Source organism: Somniosus microcephalus, chromosome 19 (genome assembly GCF_052327205.1).
Source record: "Somniosus microcephalus isolate GS21.2 chromosome 19, FLI_Smic_1.0, whole genome shotgun sequence".
Classification (NCBI taxonomy): Eukaryota; Metazoa; Chordata; class Chondrichthyes; order Squaliformes; family Somniosidae; genus Somniosus; species Somniosus microcephalus.
In genome coordinates, this window is record NC_141005.1 from 82,780,980 (window position 1) to 82,797,427 (window position 16,448).

Here is a 16,448-nt window from a genome sequence, read left to right on the forward strand (position 1 = left end):
CCCAGTCTCTCTCTCTCTCCCCAGTCTCTCTCTCCCCCAGTCTTTCTCTTTCCCCCCCAGTCTCTCTCTCTCCCCCGTCTCTCACTCTCTCTCCCCCCACAGTCTCTCTCTCTCCCCGCAGTCTCTCTCTCTCCCCCGTCTCTCTCCCCCCAGTCTCTCTCTCTCCCACCAGTCTCTCTCTCTCTCTCTCTCCCCCCAGTCTCTCTCTCCCCCCAGTCTCTCTCTCTCTCCATCTCCCCCCAGTCTCTCTCTCTCTCCCTCCAGTCTCTCTCTCTCTGTCTCCCTCCAGTCTCTCTCTCAATTCAATTCAAGTCAAATCGCTTTATTGGCATGATAAGGTACATCTTATGTTGCCAAAGCATCGAAATACATTTATGGTTGAACACATAAACGCAGATCTATTCATACATTGTATAAACAGATATATCCCTGAGTGTATAAATATACATTCGTATAATTTGTATATACTCTTTTCTTAGGTTTACTGGTTGTCCCTCTGTTTATGGCAAGCTGTAACATAGTGTGCCGCTAAGGTTACAGTTTCTCTGTTCCCCTAGTAGGTATGGGAGTTTTTGGTCGTCATTCAAATTTCTGAATTCAGGGCATATTTGTGTGAATTTTTGGTAGAAATTCTCCCTGATGCCCTGATATTTTCCACAAGCTGTGAGGAAGTGCATCTCTGTCTCCACCTCTCCCTGACTGCAGTGAGAGCATATCCTGTCCTCTCTTGGCAGCCTTTTTCGTCTGCCTTTTTCGATGGCCAGGCTATGTTCACTAAGTCTGTACCTTGTCAAGGTTTTTCTCAGTTTGCTATCCTTTTCCATGGTCAGGTATTCAGCCATGTTGTATTGTCTGTTTAGGGCCAAGTAGCAATTGAGTTTGTTTTGGGTTTTTGTTGTTTCTGCCCAATATGACAGGTATTTTTCCTTTTGCTTAGTGACAATTGTGTTGGGTCGAATTCTCTGTGCTACGATGTCACTGTCCTGGGGCTGGTTATTGTTAGTAGTGTTAGTGGTTGCTTCACTGAGTCCCAGGACTAGTTGAATGAGGGTATTCTTCTTTATGGTCCTCTCTTGGCATTTCAGGGCTTCGTAATGATAGCAGTGGGGGTTGCTCATTTTTAGGTGTTTCCAAAATTTGGTGGCTCTTTTTTGGATAGTAATTATTAATGGATATTGGCCTAGTTCTGCCCTGCATGCATTGTTTACGGTTTTCCTTTGGATACTTTTACAGAATTCTGCATGTAGGATCTCAATTGGGTGTTTGTCCCATTTTGCAAATTCTTGTTGTGTTAGCGGTCCCCACACCTCACTGCCATAGAGTGCAATTGGTTCAATTACTGATTAAAATTTTTTGAGCCAAATGCTAATTGGGATTTCTATTTGGATTGATCTTTTAATGGCATAGAAAGCCCTTCTAGCTTTGTCTTTCAGTTCATTCACAGCCAGACGAAAATTTTCCGTAGAGCTGATTTTTAAGCCCAAGTATGTGTAGTTAGTGGTTTGTTCAATTTTAGTTGTTCCTAGTGTGAAATTTATTCTGGGTCCCTGATGTCTGGATCTTTGCTGGAACACAAGGACTTTGGTTTTTTGGTGGTTTATTGTCAGGGCCCAGGTCTGACAGAATGACTCCAGCAGATCCAGGTTCTGTTGTAGACCCTCCTTAGTTGGTGACAGCAGAACCAAGTCATCTGCATAGAGGAGGAATTTAACCTTGGATTCATATAGGGTGAGGCCGGGTGCTGTAGATTGTTCAAGTAGTTTTGTCAATTCATTTATGTAAATATTAAAGAGTGTCGGTGAGATGGGCGAGCCCTGCGTCACACCACGCCCCTGTGGGAAGTATTTTGTTTGTTTGTCTCCAATTTTAACTGCACATTTATTGTTTGTATACATTGATTTAATTACATCATATGTTTTTCCCCCTACACCACTTGGAATCGAAAGCCTTCTGGAAATCTATAAAGCAGGCAAAAATTTTGCTTTTGTTTTGATGAACATGTTTGTCAATTAGGGTCTGTAGGGTGAAGATATGATCTGATATCTTCACCCGGCTACCGAGCATAGAACATATATATCAGAAACGCTGCCTATGGAGGGCACGGTCCATCATCAAAGACCCTACCCACCCCAGCCACAGTCTGTTCGCCCTCCTACCATCTGGATTCGCACCCGTACGACCAGATTTAGGAACAGCTTCTTTCCCAGGGCTGTCATCCTACTGAACTCCACAAATAAACACTAAAGCCTGCACATCTGCCGATGCACTTTATTATGGTCATATTTATGCTAATATATATGTACAAATGTATGTTGAAATGTTTAAGTGTCCTAATCCAAATTGTACACTCTCGGGCATTGTACTACACTTGTGCACTAACAATGACAATAAAAGTTGATTTGATTTGATTGATTTGCTTTTGATTTGATGTTCTATAGTTTGGTAGGAATCCAATTTGGCTTTTACTCAAGACATTGTGCTCCTCAAGGAAGTTTATAAGTCTTTTGTTTATGATACTACAGAAAACTTTCCCCAGGTTACTGTTTACACAGATGCCTCGATAGTTATTTGGGTCAACTTTGTCCCCACTTTTGTATATGGGCGTTATGAGTCCTTTGTTCCAGATATCAGGGAAGTAACCGACACTCAGAACCAAGTTGAAGAGTTTCAGTATAGCCAATTTCATTTTATCGTCCGTGTGTTTAATCATCTCGCTTAGGATGCCGTCTGCACCGCAAGCTTTTCCTGGTCGCAGGTCCTTGAGTTTTTCAATTAGCTCTTTTTCAGATATTATGGGGTCTATCGGGTTTTGGTTATCTTTTATGGCAAATTCTAGCTTTGCCAGTTTTTCGCATATTTGGTATTGCTCTGGGCTTAGTGTGTTTTTCTGGTATAATTTTTCAAAATGGTTTTCCCATGTGTCTCCATTTTGAATGGCCAATTCGTCGTGTTGTTTTTTGTGTAATGTATTCCAGTTGTCCCAGAAACAATTGGAATCAATGGATTCCTCAATGGAGATAAGTGTATTCTTAATATACTGCTCTTTCTTGGTTCTGAGTGTGTTTTTGTATTGTGTTAGTGCCTGACAATAAGTAAGGCGTAATTCCTCGTTTTCTGGTTGTCTGTGTTTTTGGTTTGATATTTTTCTGAGTTTTTTCCTCATGTTCTAGCAATCGGAGTCAAACCATTTTTCGTAGTTTTTTGTTTTGGGTTTGTTCTTGCGAACTTTCAAGTTTGACATTGATGCCAAATTATCAAAAATATTATTTAGGTTATTCACTGCCCGGTTTACGCCTTCTTTATTGTGTGTGTATGTATTTTCCAGAAAGGTGTCCAAGAGAGCTTGAGTTGTTTGATTGCTAATTGCTTTCTGGTATTTTTCCGTGCTGTTTTTGGCCCATCTGTAAGATTTTTTAATGTTGTACAGCTTACTGGATTGTGTTTCTGTGTTGGTTGTTTCTGTCCTTTCAAGATATGCAGTAATTTGACTGTGATCTGACAGTGTTGTTTGTGGTTTGACTGTGAATGTTCTGAAAGAGGATGGGTCCAGATCCGTAATCATATAGTCTACGGTGCTGAAGCCAAGAGGTGAGCAATAGGTGGGTCTTCCTAGGAAGTCTCCCAATAGTCTACCATTGACAATGTACAGACCCAGGCTTCGACAGAGCTGCCTCCCTCTCTCCCTCCAGTCTCTTTCTCTCTCTCTCCCCCCCAGTGTCTCTCTCTCTCCCCCACTCTCTCCCCCCAGTCTCTCTCTCTCCCCCGTCTCTCTCCCCCCAGTCTCTCTCTCTCCCCCGTCTCTCTCTCTCTCTCCCCAGTCTCTCTCTCCCCCCAGCCTCTCTCTCCCCCCAGTCTCTCTCTCTCTCTCTCCCCCCAGTCTCTCTCTCTCCCCCCCCAGTCTCTCTCTCCCCCCAGTCTCTCTCTCTCCCTCGTCTCTCACTCTCCCCCAGTCTCTCTCTCTCTCCCCCCCAGTCTCTCTCTCTCTCCCCCCAGTCTCTCTCTCTCCCCCCCAGTCTCTCTCCCCCCCCACAGTCTCTCTCTCCCCCCCCAGTCTCTCTCCCCCCCACAGTCTCTCTCTCCCCCCCCCAGTCTCTCTCAATTCAATTCAAATCGCTTTATTGGCATGACAAGTTACATCTTATGTTGCCAAAGCATCGAAAAACATTCATGTTTGTTCACAAAAATACAGCTCTATCCATACAGTGTATAAACAGATATATCCCTGAGTGTATAAATATACTTTCATATAATTTATACATACTCTTTTCTTATATTTAGTGGTTGTCCCTCTGTTTATGGCAAGCTGTAACATAGTGTGCCGCTAGTGTTACACAATTTCTCTCTTCCCCTAGTAGGTATGGGAGTTTTTGGTCGTCATTCAAATTTCTGAATTCCGGGCATATTTTTGTGAATTTTGGGTAGAAGTTCTCCCTTATGCCCTGATATTTTCTACAAGCTGTGAGGAAGTGCATCTCTGTCTCCACCACTCCCTGATTGCAGTGAGAGCATATCCTGTCCTCTCTTGGCAGCCGGGTCTGCCTGTGTCTACCTTTTTCGATCGCCAGGTTATGTTCACTAAGTCTGTACATTGTCAAAGTTTTTCTCAGTTTGCTATCCTTTACCATGGTCAGGTAATCAGCCATGTTGTATTGTCTGTTTAGGGCCAAGTAGCAATTGAGTTTGCTTTGGGTTTTTGTTGTTTCTGCCCAATATGACAGATATTTTTCCTTTTGCTTAGCGACGATTGTGTTGGGTCGAATTCTTTGTGTTACGCTGTCACTGTCCTGGGGCTGGTTATTGTTAGTACTGTTAGTAGTTACTTCACTGAGTCCCAGGACTAGTTGACTGAGGGTATTCTTCTTTATGGTCCTCTCTTGGCATTTCAGGGCTTCGTAATGATAGCATTGGGGGTTGCTCATTTCCAGGTGTTTCCAAAATTTAGTGGCTCTTTTTTGGATAGTGATCATTAATGGATATTGGCCTAGTTCTGCCCTGCATGCATTGTTTACGGTTTTCCTTTGAGTCCGGAGGATACGGCCCCCCCCCCCAGTTTCTCTCTCTCCCCCCCCCCCCCCCCAACAGTCTCTCTCTCTCCCCCCCCACCAAGTTTCTCTCTCTCCGCCCCCCCCAAGTTTCTCTCTCCCCCCGTTTCTCTCTCCCCCCCAGTTTCTCTCTCCCCCCCCAGTTTCTCTCTCCCCCCCAGTTTCTCTCTCCCCCCCGTTTCTCTCTCTCCCCCCGTTTCTCTCTCTCCCCCCCCGTTTCTCTCTCTCTCCCCCCGTTTCTCTCTCTCCCCCCGTTTCTCTCTCTCCCCCCCCCTCCGTTTCTCTCTCTCCCCCCCCTCCGTTTCTCTCTCCCCCCCTCCGTTTCTCTCTCTCCCCCCCTCCGTTTCTCTCTCTCCCCCCCCTCCGTTTCTCTCTCTCCCCCCATTTCTCTCTCTCCCCCCCGTTTCTCTCTCCCCCCGTTTCTCTCTCCCCCCCGTTTCTCTCTCTCCCCCCCAGTTTCTCTCTCTCTCCCCCCCGTTTCTCTCTCTCTCCCCCCCGTTTCTCTCTCCCCCCATTTCTCTCTCTCCCCCCCCTCCGTTTTTCTCTCTCCCCCCCTCCGTTTCTCTCTCTCCCCCCCCTCCGTTTCTCTCTCCCCCCCATTTCTCTCTCTCTCCCCCCAGTTTCTCTCTCTCCCCCCCGTTTCTCTTTCCCCCCCCGTTTCTCTCTCCCTCCCGTTTCTCTCTCTCCCCCGTTTCTCCCCCCCAGTTTCTCTCTCCCCCCCCAGTTTCTCTCTCCCCCCCCGTTTCTCTCTCTCTCCCCCGCCCCCCAGTTTCTCCCCCCTCCCCAGTTTCTCTCTCCACCCCCCCGTTTCTCTCTCCACCCCCCCAGTTTCTCTCCCCCCGTTTCTCTCTTCCCCCCCAGTTTCTCTCTCCACCCCCCCCAGTTTCTCTCTCACCCCCCCCAGTTTCTCTCTCCCCCCCGTTTCTCTCTCCCCCCCCGTTTCTCTCTCTCCCCCCAGTTTCTCTCTCTCCCCCCCAGTTTCTCTCTCCACCCCCCCCAGTTTCTCTCCACCCCCCCCAGTTTCTCTCTCCACCCCCCCAGTTTCTCTCTCCACCCCCCCAGTTTCTCTCTCTCCCCCCCACCCCAGTTTCTCTCTCTCCCCCCCACCCCAGTTTCTCTCTCTCCCCCCCCACCCCGTTTCCCTCTCTCCCCCCCAGCCCCAGTTTCTCTCTCTCCCCCCCACCCCCAGTTTCTCTCTCCCTCCCCCCCGTTTCTCTCTCTCCCCCCCGTTTCTCTCTCCACCCCCCGCCCCCAGTTTCTCTCTCCCCCCACCCCCAGTTTCTCTCCCCCCGTTTCTCTCTTCCCCCCCGTTTCTCTCTCACCCCCCCCAGTTTCTCTCTCCCCCCCCGTTTCTCTCTCCCCCCCCGTTTCTCTCTCTCCCCCCCAGTTTCTCTCTCCACCCCCCCCAGTTTCTCTCCACCCCCCCAGTTTCTCTCTCTCCCCCCCACCCCAGTTTCTCTCTCTCCCCCCCCACCCCCAGTTTCACTCTCTCCCCCCCAGCCCCAGTTTCTCTCTCTCCCCCCCACCCCCAGTTTCTCTCTCTCCCCCCCACCCCCAGTTTCTCTCTCTCCCTCCCCCCAACCCCCAGTTTCTCTCTCTCCCCCCCCAACCCCCAGTTTCTCTCTCTCCCCCCCCCAACCCCCAGTTTCTCTCTCTCCCCCCCCAACCCCCAGTTTCTCTCTCTCCCCCCCCAACCCCCAGTTTCTCTCTCCCCCCCCAAACCCCCAGTTTCTCTCTCTCCCCCCCAAACCCCCAGTTTCTCTCTCTCCCCCCCAAACCCCCAGTTTCTCTCTCTCCACCCCCCCCCCCCAGTTTCTCTCTCTCCACCCCCCCCCCAGTTTCTCTCTCTCTCCCCCCCCCCCAGTTTCTCTCTCTCTCCCCCCCCCCAGTTTCTCTCTCTCTCCCCCCCCCAGTTTCTCTCTCTCTCCCCCCCCGTTTCTCTCTCTCTCCCCCCCCCTCAGTTTCTCTCTCTCCCCCCCCCCCCTCAGTTTCTCTCTCTCCCCCCCCCCCCTCAGTTTCTCTCTCTCCCCCCCCCCCCTCAGTTTCTCTCTCTCCCCCCCCCCCCTCAGTTTCTCTCTCTCCCCCCCCCCCCTCAGTTTCTCTCTCTCCCCCCCCCCCCCTCAGTTTCTCTCTCTCCCCCCCCCCCCTCAGTTTCTCTCTCTCCCCCCCCCCCTCAGTTTCTCTCTCTCCCCCCCCCCCCCCCAGTTTCTCTCTCTCCCCCCCCCCCTCAGTTTCTCTCTCTCTCCCCCCCCCTCAGTTTCTCTCTCTCTCCCCCCCCCCTCCCCAGTTTCTCTCTCTCCCCCCCCTCCCCAGTTTCTCTCTCTCTCTCCCCCCCCCCCAGTTTCTCTCTCTCTCCCCCAGTCTCTCACCAGAAGAGGTGTCCACACAGACTGATGACCGCGTCCTTGGCCGTGTCCAGACAGATGTTGCACTCGAACGTGCTGTCCTGTCCGCTGTTCTCCCCGGAAGCGCGGGCTCTGCTATCCCCAGGGCCAGGGCCAGGGCCGTGCTCTCGGTCCGCACCGGCCGCCGCCGAGCCCAAACTCGCCATCTCCCCACTAGCAACACACACACATCCGGCTCCTCACCGGAACGGACAGCGCCCTAGCAACCGCTCCGGGCGGCGCTGGAACTCGGCCCCCAGCAACATGGGGCTGGGGAAGGTTCCGCTCCTGGCATTCACTAAAGAGAAAGATTTGGATTTCTACAGCGCCTTTCACAACCTCAGCACGTCTCACAGTGCTTTACAACCAATGAAGTACTTTTGAAGTATAGTCACTGTTGTAATGCAGGAATTATTTTATTGTAATGGTGGATTTCCCTCCTCATCCTTTAATGATCGGTATGTTTCCAGCCCGACCAGGGAGGAGGCATTGCTGGATCTGGTACTGGGGAATGAGGTGGGTCAAGTGGAGTCAGTGTCAGTCGGGGAACATTTAGGGAACAGTGATCGTAGTATCATAAGGTTTAGATTAGCTATGGAAAAGGACAAGGAGCAATCTAGAGTAAAAATGTTTAACGGGGGGGGGGGGTCCAATTTAGTGAGTTGAGAACGGATCTGGCCCGGGTAAATTGGAATCAAAGATTGGCAGGCAAAACTGTAATCGAGCACTGGGCTGCCTTTAAAGAGGAATTAGTTTGGGTGCAGTCGAGGTAGATTCCCACGAGGGGGAAAGGTAGGACAACCAAAGCCAGAGCTCCCTGTATGACAAGAGATAGAGAGCAAGATGAAGCAGAAAAAGGGGGCTTATCACAGAATGACAGATGTCAGGTTGCGAATACAAACGAGAACCAGGCTGAATATAGAAAGTTCAGAGGGCAAGTGAAAAAGGAAATAAGAGGGGCAAGGACAATAGACTGGCAACTAACATAAAAGGGAATCCAAAAGTCTTCTATAGGCATATAAATAGTTATCAGGTAGTAAGAGAAGTGGAGCTGATCAGGGACCAAAAAGGAGACCTTGCATGGAAGCAAAGGGCATGGCTGAGGTACTAAATGAGTACTTTGCATCTGTCTTCACCAAGGAAGAAGATGCTGCCAAAGTCATAATGAAAGAGGAGGTAGTTGAAATATTGGATGGGCCAAAAATTGATAAAGAGGTACTAGAAAGGCTGGCTGTACTTAAAGTAGATAAGCAACAAGGACCACATGGGATGCACCCTAGGATGCTGAGGGAAGTAAAGGTGGAAATTGTGATGGTATAGCCATAATCTTCCAATCCTCCTTAGATGTGGGTGTGGTGCCAGAGGACTGGAGAACTGCAAATGTTACACCTTTGTTCAAAAAAGGGTGTAAGGATAAACCCAACAACTACAGGCCAGTCAGTTTAACCTCGGTGGTGGGGAAGCTTTTAGAAACGATAATCCGGGTCAAAATTAAGTCACTTTGACAAGTGTGGATTAATTAAGGAAAGCCAGCACGGATTTGTTAAAGGCAAATCGTTTTTAACTAACTTGATCGAGTTATTTGATGAGGTAAAAGAGAGGGTTGATGAGGGCAATGTGGTTGACGTGGCGTACATGGATTTCCAAAAGGCGTTTGAAAAAGTGCCACATAATAGGCTTGCCAGCAAAGTTGAAGCAGTGGAATAAAAGGGACAGTGACAACGTGAATACAAAATTGACTAAGTGACAGGAAACAGAGTAGTGGTGAACGGTTGTTTTTTCGGACTGGAGGAAGGTATACAGTGGGGTTCCCCAGGGGTCTGCACTAAGACCACTACTTTTCTTGATATATATTAATGATTTGGACTTGGGTGTACAGGGCATGATTTCGAAATTTGCGGATGATACAAAACTTGGAAGTATATGACTGGAGAAGCTGGGGTTGTCCTTAGAGCAGAGAAGATTGAGAGGAGATTTGATGGAGGTGTTCAAAATCATGAGGGGTCTGGACAGAGTAGATAGAAACTGTTCCCATTGGCGGAAGGGTCGAGAACCAGAGGACACAGATTCAAGGTGGAATTCACTGCAGGGTTACAGGGAAAGGGCGAGGGAGTGGGACTAGCTGAAGTGCTCTTCTAGAGAGCCAGCACGGGCTCGACAGGCTGAATGGCCTCCTACTGTGCTGGAACCATTCTATGATTCTAATTCAATGTTAAACTACTCTTGCGGTGCACCAGATTTTTTGTCATGCAATGCCCAGCAGGATCACCGTTTAAAGTAGAAAGCAGAGAGGAAAGGGGAGAGAGCAGTCATTTACGTTCAGAATATAAAAGAATATGGAGAAAGGACAGATACAGGTTTGGACACAGCTCCAATTGAAGGGCTGGCACAGGGCGATGGGCAGAATGGTCTCCTGTAATTTCCATAACCACTGAAAATACACCTGCCATCTTGGATGACATTGGTTCTTGGAACAAGAATCTGGTTCTTTTGGTCACTGTGGTGTAATAAACACACCAATGATGTGCAAAGAGACTTTATTGAGTAAGTACAAAAAGGGAAAATTGAACTGCTGTACAACAAGAAATAAGGGTAGAATTTGTGAAATAATGAGCCAATAAGGTTGGTTTTCAGTCAAACTAGTGGTGCGGTAAGTCAGTAGACTACCCCCGACTTACTGCTCTAAGGCACCCGTGCACACTGTAGTGTCAGTGGGTCACTGGCTGCCTTGTAGCCACCATTAGCTTCCACCAGACTGCTGGCAGGATGACAGGAAACCATCCAACAAGGAGGCTCATACTCTGCCATCAAGCCCCAAACAATGGTGATACTTGTTCAGTGTGGCTTGTGAACAGGTAATGCAGTGCTGGGTTCTTTATTGGCCAAATGCTACTTGAAGTGGCTTCTCCCTCCCCCATCCCCAATCTAACAGGAAACATAAGACAAATTATCCTCTTAACCTACTCATTATAGCTCTCCCCCAAAGTGCAAAAAGAGTATTTAACAAACGTGTCTGGTCAAACAGAGTGTTGTGTGAAATGCCTCTCAGGTCTCGGGTGACATCATGCCAATATTAACAAAGTTTAAGACAGTTCCATCAATGGTTGTTGAAATGTATACAATTTATGTTGGATTTAATGGCCATTTCTGAATCAAAGCTTGTGCAGATTTTATTGGTGCAGTGACTTAAGTTAAACGCAATTTCTTTGTCCCACTACAGTGTCTAGTCCCAAATGCTGCTCAGTAGAAACTGACAGCAATGGCATTGCTGCAGTGTGGCCAGCTGAGAGTGGTGATACCTTGGCATGTGTAACCTAAAGGACTGACTGCATTTCAAACCGTTTCCATCCCCAGAATAGGTGGCAATTCCCCAAACTCAATATAATGTCAGCTGATTGCTTTGATCCCGTTCATGCATTCTTCTGATGCTGTAGCGAGTCCGGATTTACTATTCAGGTTGCCCTTCCTCTTTCGGGGGTTCGAACTGTGCAAGCTGTGGATAACAGATTGAAATACTTTAGCTTTCATTAACAAACTTCCCAGCTGATTTCTGCATCAAAAACATGTCACCAATTTACCCACAGATATACCTGCAAACTCTGCATTGCTCGCAAGGAAACAGATTTTTACAGGTCAGGCAATTTTTTTTTTTTTTTTTTTTTTTTTTTTTTAAGTGAAACTTAAACAGCTCCATAAAAATTACACAAATCAAAGCAGGATTTTAAAAACTGATCACACAGTTCAATGTAAATGCTACTTTAAAGAACTTGAATACAGTCCTTTCCAATGTTTTTACAGTAACCACCTGGCAAGGTTCACGGCAGATAGAGAAAGAAACAAAGACAGAAAAGGCTCGGTAATAAATGGCATCTGATCCCCAAAATAAAATTGACTTCATATTGTCGAGTTGGCTCCCAGATGACATGCTCGCAATAAGAGACAGGAATCAAGTCATCTGTCTTTGACACTGGAGCAAGAGAGGCCCACAGAGCATTGATGGCCATTCACCAGGTTACTGGGCTGAAAGGAGCAGGGAGCGGAAACATCCCGACTGGGCAAAATAAAAACTCCACCTGGAATTTATTACTAGCCTGGATTGGAGACACTCAGCTGATCAGTTTCCCCATGAATCAGTGTTTCACATTAAGGTATTATCAGTCGCTGTCATGAGTGTCCAACAGTGTCAGTTGTGGCTGAGTGGGAAGGTTGTGGGTTCAAGTCCCACTCCAGAGACTGGAGCACAAAAATCTAGGCTGACACTCAGTGCAGTACTGAGGGAGTGCTGCACTGTCAGAGGTGCCGTCTTTTGGATGAGACGTAAAACTGAGGCCCCGTCTGCTCTCTCAGGTGGACGTAAAAGATCCCATGGCACTATTTTGAAGAGCAGCAGGGGAGTTATCATAAGAACATAAGATAAGAACATAAGAAATAGGAGCAGGAGTTGGACATTCGGCCCCTCGAGCCTGCTCCGCCATTCAATGAGATCATAGCTGATCTTCTACCTCATCTCCACTTTCCTGCACTATCCCCATATCCCTCGATTCCCTTAATATTCAAAAATCTATCAATCTCGGTCTTGAATATACTCAACGACTGAGCCGCCACAGCCCTCTGGGGTAGAGAATTCCAAAGATTCACCATCCTCTGAGTGAAGAGATTTCTCCTCATCTCAGTCCTAAATGGCCAACCCCTTATTCTGAGACTGTGACCCCTGGTTCTAGACTCCCCAGCCAGGGGAAACACTGCCTGCATCTACCCTGTCAAGCCCTGTAATAATTTTATTTGTTTCAATGAGATCACCTCTCATTCTTCTAAACTCGAGTGTCTACTCAATCTCTCCTCAGAGGACAATCCCCCCATCCCAGGAACCAGTCTGGTGAACCTTCGTTGCACTCCTTCTATGGGAAGTATATCCTTCCTTAGGTAAAGAGACCAAAACTATACACAATACTCCAGGTGTGGTCTCACCAGGGCCCTATATAATTGCAGTAAGATGTCATTACTCTTATACTCAAATCCTCTTGTAAGAAAGGCCAACATACCATTTGCTTTCCTAATCGCTTGCTGTATCTGCATGTTAACTTTCAGTGATTCGTGTACAAGGACACCCAGGTCCCTCTGAACACCAACATTTCCCAATCTCTCACCATTTAAAAAATACTCTGCTTTTCTATTTTTCCTACCAAAGTGGATAACTTCACATTTCTCCACATTATATTCCATTTGCCATGTTCTTGCCCACTCACTTAGCCTGTCTATATCCCCTTGAAGCCTCCTTGCATCCTCCTCACAACTTACATTCCCACTCAGCTTTGTATCATCAGCAAACATGGATATATTTATTACATTTGGTCCCCTCATCCAAATCATTGTGTGGAGGTGCCGGAGTTGGACTGGGGTGGACAAATGTAAGAAGTCACACAACACCAGGTTATAGTCCAACAGCTTTATTTGAAGTCACAAGCTTTCGGAGCGCTGCTCCTTCGTCAGCTGAAGTGGAGAGATGCATAAAGACACAGCTTATATAGTCAGAGAATAATGTCAGATGTTTACAGGTAATCTTTCTAACTGCCATTTATCACACCTCGGCAGAGAGATAATCACAGCAATCTTTGATGTAATGTTTTCCTGACTGACCTGTTTGGACACCATTCACACCTTTGATTGCTGTGATTATCTCTCTGCCGAGGTGTGATAAATGGCAGTTAGAAAGATTACCTGTAAACATCTGACATTATTCTCTGACTATATAAGCTGTGTCTGTATGCATCTCTCCACTTCACCTGACGAAGGAGCAGCGCTCCGAAAGCTTGTGACTTCAAATAAAGCTGTTGGACTATAACCTGGTGTTGTGTGACTTCTTACATTCATCCAAATCATTGACGTAGATTGTGAATAGCTGAGGCCCAAGCACTGATCCCTGAGGTACCCCATTAGTTACAGCCTGCTAACCCGAAAATGACCCATTTATTCCTACTCTGTTTTCTGTCCGTTAACCAATCCTCAATCCATGTTAGTATATTACACCCAATCCCATGAGCCCTAATTTTCTTAATAACCTCGTGTGTTACCTTATCAAATGCCTTCTGAAAATCCAAATACACCACATCCACTGGTTCCCCCCTTATCTCTTCTGCTAGTTACAACCTCAAAAAACTCTTTGTCAAAGATGATTTCCCTTTCATAAATCCATGTTGACTGCCCAATCCTATTATAATTTTCTAAGTGCCCTGTTACCACATCCTTAATAATAGATTCTCGCATTCTTCCTACTACTGATGTCAGGCTAACTGGTCTGTAGTGCCCTGTTTTCTCTCTCCCTCCTTTCTCAAATAGTGGGGTTACATTTGCTACCTTCCAATCCACGGGAACCATTCTAGAATCTATGGAATTTTGGAAAATGACAACCAATGCATCCGCTATAACTATAGCCACCTCTTTCAAAACCCTATGATGTAGGCCATCAGGTCCAGGGGATTTATCAGCTTTCAGTCCCATTAATTTCTCCAGTACTATTTTTTTTTTACTAAAACTAATTCTTTCAGTTCCTCATTCTCGCTAGACCATGGGTTCGCCACTATTTCCAGGAAATCTTTTGCGTCTTCTTCCAGACAGACACAAAGTATTTGTTTAATTTCTCTGCCATTACCTTATTCCCCATTATAATTTCTCCTGTCTCAGCCTGTAAGGGACCCACATTTACTTTTGCTAATCTTTGTTCTTTTTACATACCTATACAAGCTTTTACAGTCTGTTTTTATGTCTCTCGCTAGTTTACACTCATTCTATTTTCCCTTTCTTTATTAATTTCTTGGTCCTCCTTTGCTGAATTCTAAAATCCTCCTAATCCTCAGGCTTACTACTCTTTTTGGAAACATTATAAGCCTCTTCCTTTGATCTAACTTAGCCATGGTTGGACCACTTTTCCTGTGGGGTTTTTGTGCCTTAAAGGAATGTATATTTGTTGTAAGTTATGTATTAATTCTTTAAACGCTAGCCATTGCTCGTCCACTGTCATACCTTTTAATGTAGTTTCCCAATCTTCCTTAGCGAACTCGCCCCTCATACCTACGTAGTTTGCTTTGCTTAGATTTAAGACCCTAGTTTCGAATTTAACTAAATCACTTTCAAACTCAATATAAAATGCTATCATATTATAGTCACTCTTCCCTAAAGGCCCCTTTACTTCAAGGTTATTAATGAACCCTTTCTCGTTGCACAATATTAGATCTAAAATAACCTGTTCCCTAGTTGGTTCAACATACTTGTTATAAATCTCATCATTCAAGAAACTACTCGTGAAATAACGCTGGACGGCCAGCTGGTGGCGCCGTCCAAGGAGTATAAATACTTGGGCGTCGGCCCCAGATTTCCAGGGACCTTTTGTAAGACAAGGAACTAGTGAAGTACAACTAGACCTCCATGTTCTGAAACAAGTTGATTAAAGCCTTGCTTTATGCTCAAACCAAGTGTGTAGTGAGTTTTATTACGTCAATACTGATCTAGAAAACTATCCTGCATACATTCCATGAATTAATCCTCCACACTATTACTGCAAATTTGGTTTGCCCAGTCTATATGTAGATTAAAGTGCCCCATGATCACTGTATTACCCTTGTTACATGTGCCTCTAATTTCCTGATTTATACACTGCCCTACATTACAACTACTGTTTGGGGGTCTATAAACAACTCCTACCAATGCTTTCTGCCCCTTGCTGTTTCTTAGCTCCACCCAAACTAATTCTACTTCTTGATTTTCGGAGCTAAGATCCTTTCTCTCGACTGTCTTTATCCCATCCTTTATCATTAGGGCTACCCCTCCTCCTTTCCCATTTTGCCTATCCCTTCTAAAAGTTATGTATCCTGGAATATTTAGTTCCCAACCTTGGCCACGTTGCAACCACATCTCCGTTATGGCTATTAGATCAAACCTGTTCATTTCTATCTATGTTATTAAGTCATCTATTTTGTTGCGAATGCTTTGCGCATTCGGATATAGTACCTTTAGCTTTGACTTATTTCTCTTTTTCCCTGATGTCACCTTAGTCACTGGTGCCTTATTACCTTTGTTACTCCCTCTGTCCCTTCCTGACCCACTGCTTATTTTTACCCAAAACTCTACTCTGCTCTAGAGCCTTGACATTTCTCTCGCTGCTTTTAAATTTACTCTTTCCTGAATCCTCATTAGTTTAAAGCCCTGTCTACTGCCCTAGTTATTCGGTTCGCCAGGACACTGATCCCAGCCCAGTTTAAGTGGAACCCGTCCCAACGGAACAGCTCCCTCTTTCCCCAGCGGTGCCAGTGCCCCATGAACTGAAACCCCTTCCTCCCACACCACTCTTTGAGCCACGCATTTAAACCTCTAATCTGTTTGTCCCTATGCCAATTTGCACGTGGCTCAGGTAACAATTCAGCGATGATTACCTTTGAGGTTCTGCTTTTTAATTTGGATCCTAGCTCCTCAAACTCCTTCAGCAGAACCTCATTCCTAGTTCTACCTATGTTGTTGGTTCCTACGTGGACCACAACAAATGGATCCTCCCCCTCCCACTCCAAGTTGTTCTCCAGCCACGAGCTGTCTTTAACCCTGGCACTGGGCAGGGAACACAACCTTCGGAACTCTCGGTTGCAGCTGCAGAGAACAGTATCTATCCCCGAGTAAGAGAAGGGGTGGTGCCGATTAGGGATCAAAAAGGAGACCTATGCATGGAGGCAGAGGGTATGGCTGAGGTACTAAATGAGTACTTTGCATCTGTCATCACCAAGGAAGAGGATGCTGCCATAGGCATACTGAAGGAGAAGGTAGTGGAGACACTTGATAGGATAAAAATTGATAAAGAGGTATTAGAAAGGCTGGCTGTACTTAAAAGTAGATAAATCACCAGGAGTGGATGGGATGCATCCTAGGATGCTTAGGGAATTGAGGTTGGAAATCACCATAATATTCCACACCTCCATAGATACGGGGGTGGTGCCAGAGGACTGGAGAACTGAAAATGTTACACCATTGTTCAAAAAAG

At 46.4% G+C, this 16,448-nt stretch overlaps 2 protein-coding genes across 5 annotated transcripts in view; both read right to left on the reverse strand.

Moving 5' to 3' along the window:
• The window catches only part of LOC147104962 (E3 ubiquitin-protein ligase RNF185), a 58,558-nt gene extending 50,872 nt beyond the window's left edge, over positions 1-7,686 (reverse strand). For 3 of the 4 annotated variants that reach the window (XR_015072382.1, XR_015072381.1, XM_085962119.1), the window contains exon 1: positions 7,412-7,686. Coding sequence is in view for 2 of the 4 variants with exons in the window: in XM_085962119.1 (XP_085818245.1) it covers positions 7,412-7,593 (182 nt within the window). In the remaining 2 variants the exon portion in view is untranslated. The remainder of the gene's footprint in view (positions 1-7,411) is intronic. The other variant, XM_085962118.1, reaches the window with a different exon arrangement.
• Positions 7,687-9,946: 2,260 nt separating this feature from the next.
• The window catches only part of mycbp (MYC binding protein), a 42,807-nt gene continuing 36,305 nt past the window's right edge, over positions 9,947-16,448 (reverse strand). Inside the window, exon 5 of the mRNA XM_085962120.1 lies at positions 9,947-10,919. Within this exon, the coding sequence (XP_085818246.1) occupies positions 10,875-10,919 (45 nt within the window). The 3' untranslated portion in view covers positions 9,947-10,874. The remainder of the gene's footprint in view (positions 10,920-16,448) is intronic.